Genomic DNA, 7,385 nt, shown 5'->3' with positions numbered 1-7,385 from the left:
TGACGTTTTTTGTGGGCGGAGCCTATCTGGAGGCAGAAAATGACGGTTTTCAAGCGGCAGTCTATGGAGCCATGGAATAAAAGAATTAAAAAAAAGGTAAATTTGATTTGATATTTCAAAATTCTGACTTTATTCTCGCAATTCCGAGATTATATCTCACAATTCTAATAAGGAAAAACAACTCGTCATTCTCTCTTTTCCCCTCGGGTCTTCTGGCTTTTTTCCCTCAGATTTGACAAACTCGCTATTTTTGAGTTAAGTCGAGTTATAAAGTCCGAATTAGGAGATATAAACTTGCATCTGCGAGAAAAAAAGTCAGAATTGTGAGATAAAATACATGTAAAAATGTTAATAGTAAGGTTTAAATAATATTTCGAATAGTAAGGTTTAAATAAATTTTTTTCTTTTATTCCATGGATTTTACCCATTTACCTCCACTTGTTCCCAGTGTTTTTCTGCAACCACTATGCGAGCGCAGCTGCAAGTGACGTAAAGTGATGTCTACTCTGAATTGGTCTATATCTTATTTACATCGTGTCTATGTGTGGCGTTTAGCATTCAGTGAATTCTTACAGTGTCAATTCTACTTAAGATCGCGTTGGAGTGGTTAAGGCTCACTTTACATCATTTGCCATAGCCCTTTGCACAGCCGGTGTGAAAAACGTGCTTTTTTTTCAGCGTTAGAAAGCTGAAAAAGAAGAGGTAATTCCTGTAGACATTGATAAGGGCTATGCCATAGCCCTTATCAAAGTCTGCATTAAATACCTCTGCTTTTGATTAACGCTCACACCACAAATAAAAGAAAATCATATATGGAAACGTTATCTTGAGGCAGCTCATTGATACCCAGCCACTTGTTTGCACGGATTAAGTTTCATTCACTCATTCATTCATTTGATCGCTTGCATCGTTGTTCGGCATCTCTAATAGTAAGAATCTTCAACTTGGTTCATTCAAGTCAAGGTATTTATAGAGCATCCACAATACACATCGTTTCAAAGCAGCTTCTAGTAAGTTCTGTTACATCTATAATGGCTTAATTCTTTACACTGAGCAGTTTTACTGGGCAATATTACGATATGTAACGATGAATGATCCAGTGTTTGAGATCTAGCTATGTATTCTCCCCTTTAAAAAATAGTAACAATGATAAATGATCCACTGTTTGAGATCTAGTTATGCATTTTCCCCTTAGCCATGATTTTGCTACTCTAACCAAAGTGTTAGCAGTTAGCCTATATCAGTACCACTGTAGTGAAGGAGACTGAATAATGAATATTTGCAGCCTCTCAGACAAACCACAGAGTGATTTTTTTTTTTATTTAAAGAGATTTACATATTAGTCCGTTTTATTCTAAGAGTATGTTAGATGGTTTTCAAAAAATATTAATATTAAGCGGTCGGCTTTTTCTGTGGTGATTTGCGTGTGTTTACACTGTGTGCTCCTGAGCGTGACCTAAAACATGGCGGAATCCAACGCGGAGTGAAGTAGATTCCCATTCTCTATATCAGGGGTGTCCAAACTCGGTCCTGGAGGGCCGGTGTCCTGAAGAGTTTAGCTCCAACCCCAATTAAACACACCTGAACCAGCTAATCAAGCTCTTACTAGGCATACTAGAAACTTAAAGGCAGGTGTGTTGAGGCAAATTGGAGCTAAACTCTGCAGGACCCCGGCCCTCCAGGACCGAGTTTGGGCAGCCCTGCTCTATATGGAATCATCCTGTATTTAAAGGGTTAGTTCAGCCAAAAATGAAAATTAGGTTGTGTTTTACTCACCCCCGAGGCATCCTAGGTGTATATGACAAAAAAAGTGTCTCACACGGCTCCGGGGGGTGAACAAAGGCCTTCTGTAGAGAATCGATGCGTTTTGTAAGAAAATTATCCATATTCAAAACGTAATAATCACTTGAATCTAGCTTGCGCTCACTGTTGTAAACAGAAGCAGTTCTGGGGGAATGACGTATGAGGTCGGCTTTGCGCATGCGCCGCTCAGAAGTGATGCACGCGGAGAGATCAAAACAAAACAACGGTCAAGAATTAGAAGTACAAAACGAGGATTTGTAAAGAAGAATGTCAGAGGATTTCGATATAAGCCAAGAGGAGACTGGTTTTCCTTTGCTAAAGTAAGGAAACTTTGCTTCCTTTGATCCTGTAAACAAACGTTGGTTTTCAGGAGACTCACCGGCGCATGCGCAACGCTAAACTTATACGTCATGCTCCCGGAACTGCTTCTGTGTACAACTGTTGGCGCAAGCTACATTCATGCGAGTATTACGTTTTGAATATGGATATTTTTCATACAAAAACGCATAGATTCGCTACAGAAGGCCTTTGTTCACCCTCCCGGAGCCGTGTGAGAATTTTTTTTATGGATGGGTGATTTATATTTAAGTTCTTTTGGACTGAAGCAATGCAACACCCGCTAAATGGCATTAAACAGCTTGAAAGATCAAAGACAATTTTTAATATAACTCCGACTGGATTCGTCTGAAAGAAGAAAGTCATATACACCTAGGATGACTCGAACTAGCCTAGAACTAACCCTTTAAGGCATCAAAAAGCGTTCTGTATGAAAGCTAAACGGAACGCAGTTTGTCCCGTATTCGCAGGCATACGCCGTATGACCACCAGACCATACGAATAACAAATTCTCAATTGATAAGTGATCATTCTTTTTGCGCAAATCATTGTTTCATTTGCGAACATAGCCTTTCGAGAAAGGCTTTGAGACCAAGCGGAATCCTCTGCCGGCCGCTTCACAGCGAGCAGGGCTCGCGCCGTCCGTGTTTTGATTTCGGCAAATCAGTTTGAGTGAATGCAAGCAACACGATTATTGACCATGAGCACAACATCCAGCTAGGCAAAAAAAACAAACATGCAATCTGCTTGAGGGATGAAGTCTTTCACTATTGTAAGTTAATTATTTTAAATTTTAAAATGTTAACTTCTAGCGTATTCTTAAACTTAGACCTCATTATTGAGGCACAAATTCAAATAAAAGCAGCCCACGCTCTCGAAGTTCTCTTTAATTAAATGTATAATTTAATTTAATAAATTATACATTTAAAAATAAAATTTAATTAAATTCTCTTCATTTAAATGTAAATGCCTGTATGGTTACAGGCATTATTAAAGGTACTGTGTTATGACTATGTTGTTGGCAATCCTGAGTGTATTATATTTTATATAGTTTTATGGTTATGTTGCGAGCCTAAGTATAGTTTTACACATCAGCCCAGTCTATTCTGTAACGTTAGTGATACGCAGAGTTGTTTTTTTTTGCACATTAATTTGACAATAAACGTGGCACACCCAGAGTCTCATTTCTGGCTACGCTAGTGGGGTGACCTATCCCTAAAGTTGATGCCACTAGAAAGGAGATGCAAACCAGAAGCTGAGCTTCGAAGATGACAAATTTTTTGACACATGGAACTGTACAATCAGAACCAAAAGTTGAGAGAAGCACATCTGCTGGAACAACTGAGACAACAGATTTACAGCATCATAGGAGGCACTGTTTTATGGTTTATTTGCTGGACCCAACGCAAATCGATGCAAATATGGGGAGACAACAAGGAGAAAATAAGAAACAGCAGAAAATCATCAGAAAATTTATGGCGAGAGGCTACGACAGAGAACAAGAGCAGTTGAATCATCAAGAAGAGGAGTCGAAAAGAAAATATGAGTACCACCAGCATAGATGTAGAATGGAGTGAGATTTGAACAGGAGAAGCAAGACGTTTCAAGAAAATATTGAGCAAAAATACTCAAGCTACCATTGGGCAGAAGCTGGAAGGGAGGAAATGTTAAGGAAAAACCTCAAGAACAGTTGTATTATTTCATAAAAAGCTACTTTGACCATATTTTGTTCCTCTTTTGTAACTGGCTTTGGATTAAAGCATCTGCTAAATGCATACATGTAAATATTACAGGTTTTTAAAATGTCAAACTACTGAAGTTTTTTTTTTTCCACTAATATTGTAAATGCTGCGCAATAACATTCAGATCAGCTGTTTCTCAATATTTGCATGGTGCAGTATTATCTCACACATCATACAGTCGTCAGTCATAATTTTAATCATTCAGATAGAATTTGAAGTGCTCAAAGCTACAAAACCTGGAGCACCCAATCCTAAAGCTAGCTGTAATGTGTTCTAAAGCAACGTTGTATTTGCACTGGTCTGCTGGATAAATTTAGATTAAATATATATAAACTTTTGACAACTGTCAGTACAAAAAAAAAAAAAAGTAAAGTGCATATTGGAAAAATCAAAGCATAAACAAACAGCAGTATGCGTTACACAAGTGTTTTGGGAGTGAATGCAATTTCCTAAAAGCCTCAATTATGCAATTCAAAGCATCTTTATCACTTAAGCATTAAGAAGACTTCTACTTCAAAAGTTTTGAATAACTTTGATAGCCAGCTAAGGGTGTATTCACACCAGGAAATTCCGCTAGTTCACTTGCTTTGGTCTGGACCAAATAAAAGGTAGATTTTTTTTTTTTTGATGTGGTTCGCTTTCACACTGCCCTTTTTGCAAGTGAACCAGAAATTGTAACCAAAAGCACACGTGTGCTAAAGGTCATCCATTCACTGGACATAAAATCTCAAGCGTACCAGAGTTTGTTTGGAACTTGAGCGCGATCCAATCGAACCAAACAAGACAGGTATGAATACACCCTAAAAGACCCAATATAAAATGCTTCCATAAACCTTGAAATTAAAAAAAATAAAATAAAATAAAATCTATTAAAAAAAAAGTTAAATCATAAAATAAACAACACAGGTTTAATTTGTTTTTATTTCAAAAAAAGGGGGAAAAAAAAATTCCTAGTGGACAAATTCCTGCCTGGCAATAATCCAAACCAGCGCTAGACAAGGCATGTGAACTTGCACCCCTCGACAAAAGCACTGTAGTACACAGCAACACTATGAGAAGATCACAATACGGAACAAATGTGAAGTCACTCAAACACAGGATAAGCATCACCTTCAATAAAAGCACTCGAATGGAAAATTTAGTCTGAAGGTTTTCCTCCATGGAATTAAATTGTAGTTCTGGGTCTGAGAAACTTAGTTTTAAGTGCTTACAGTGCAAAAGAGCAGCAGATAAGCTTAAACTAAACTGTCAGTCACCGGGTGAAGATTCTTCCTATATGACATTAAAAAGATCAACAGATCTAAAATAGTGCTCATTAACACCACCTATGAGTTGCACAAGAGATTACCATGCTGTCTCATCCATAACACGATAATATCCTCCGATTGAGTCATTGTAACAAGTAAAAATAAAACAAAACAAAGCTAACCGATGAGGACATAGGAGCACTACATTAATTAAAAGTTACTCCACAGAAGACAAATGGCGCATAATGGAGGCACCCACCACTGATGGTCCAAAACAACTGCCTCCAAGTACAGAACAAACACAAAATGATATGGGCTCATTCAGCAAACTACTGGGCAGAACTCCTGTCCACAGTGAAACATGACATTTTACCTACATGGAAGATGCCGTCTTTACCAGATGGAATATCAAAACATATGGCTGATTTGCATTTTTTACAGTGACCAACACAGACATGTTGGCATGGGCAGGAGGAAAAAATATACATGGATGACATGTTGTCATAGACAGACAAACAGGCAAAAGAGAGCAGTTGCACATGTACATGCATAAGCCCAAGAGATTTTATCCAAGATGGTACACCTAAAATTTGGAAAAAGCAGGGCCAAAAAATAATTTTGCACACAAGATGGAATAAAGCACAATATAAATACACCATGTTTAGTCCCCTTGGGCGCATTTTAAAGAGAAGGAAAAAAAAACAAACAAAAAAAAAAAGTAACAACTTTCCAAATCCTTTATGTCAGACAATATTCTGTAAAACAGAATCTCTAAAAATGTCTGTCATGCACGGTCATGGAACAATGTACATGGTTTTAAACACACAAGTGTGCACTGCTCTCAGAGTTGCCTCACATACACTGATGCTAAAGAAATCTAGCGCATCCTGTACTCTGAAGTCTTGGACACCTCACAAAGCTGACCCTTGAAGTCAAGGTCAACGGTAAAGTCCAGGTCTCTCTGGAAAATAGGGGAAAAAAGAAAGGTATACGTAATTATGAATATCCACTTAATGGTCAGGGAATGTGAACCATGCATAGATCTGTAGAACCGTACCAACATCCTCTTATTGACAACTTATGACATTCAAGAGGTTTAATTTAAAAACTAAAACTGTAAAGTAGTGAAAATCTTCATATTGCTGCTACTAATATTCAGCAAAAATTAAAGGCATGAAAAGAATTTACTTTTGATGCTTGTGTTTTAAGTTATGCTGCAACAATGCTCTACTGTTTATAGAAATATCACTTTTGTTATAGTTTTAAAAAAAAATTATACACTACCATTCAAAAGTCTTGGGTCAGTAAGTATTTTTTTTTTCCAATTGAAAAATTAACATCAGCAAGGATGATCAAAAATGACAGTAAAGACATTTACATTACAAAAGACTTCTATCTCAAGCAAATGCTGTTTATTAGACTGATTTCTGAAGGATCATGTGACTAGAACAATGGCTGCTGAAAATTCAGCTTTCCCAGAGGATTAAATTCTTTAATATCAAAATAGAAAAGTTTAATTATAAATTTCACACAGGGTTCCCACACCTTGGTTAACTTCAAATTCAAGGACCTTTCAAGGACTTTCCAGGTCCAATACCCTCAAACTCAAGGACTTAATATGGGGACACATTTCAAGTGAGAGCAAGGTTACATCGTATTACCCTGTATGATACATTGTTACAGTTTTCATGTGTCAAAACCATGCAAAAAAGCTTCTTTTTTTTGCATTTATTTTAGACCATATGACAGAGATCTGATATTCTATTTGTCGTGTTTCTGTTTTGCATAAAACTGAAGAATATTCAGTACATTCTATAATGTATTCTAAAATGATCTGATATTAACTTTTGCATGGATTTTATTGAAAAGAGTTTAGGCTCATGTAACCAGAAGATTTAGGATATATGAATATGCTTTTCATACACAATATAATAAGTTTTCCTTGCCTCATGGGTTTACATTATCTTAACAAGCAAAGCAATTCAACATTAATTTCACGGTGTGTCTGTGAAACTTTGAGGTACCATCATAGTAGGTTTCATGCGCGCGTGAACGTAATGGCAATGTACAACACAAAGTACCTCACGCGGGAAACACTTAACGTAACGCGTAAATGCACGTAACTAACATAAATCAAGCAAGCTAGTTTGCATAGGCCACGAAGTGTTGGCGAAATAATACATTAGCGGACCAGAGGGAATAATATGGATTTTTTTCCAGAAAACTTCTTGCACAAAATAAATTCAAGCACTTTCAA

At 37.0% G+C, this 7,385-nt stretch overlaps 1 protein-coding gene across 1 annotated transcript in view; it reads right to left on the bottom strand.

Annotated features, from left to right (window-relative positions):
* Positions 1–5,077: 5,077 nt before the first annotated feature.
* The window catches only part of LOC107689671 (protein arginine N-methyltransferase 1-like), an 11,256-nt gene continuing 8,948 nt past the window's right edge, over positions 5,078–7,385 (bottom strand). The window contains exon 10 of the mRNA XM_016487788.1: positions 5,078–6,089. Coding sequence (XP_016343274.1) covers positions 6,006–6,089 — 84 coding nt within the window. The 3' untranslated portion in view covers positions 5,078–6,005. The remainder of the gene's footprint in view (positions 6,090–7,385) is intronic.

Source organism: Sinocyclocheilus anshuiensis, unplaced genomic scaffold, assembly GCF_001515605.1.
Source record: "Sinocyclocheilus anshuiensis isolate Anshui unplaced genomic scaffold, SAMN03320099.WGS_v1.1 scaffold813, whole genome shotgun sequence".
NCBI lineage: Eukaryota > Metazoa > Chordata > Actinopteri > Cypriniformes > Cyprinidae > Sinocyclocheilus > Sinocyclocheilus anshuiensis.
This window is presented reverse-complemented; position numbering and strand designations above follow the sequence as displayed.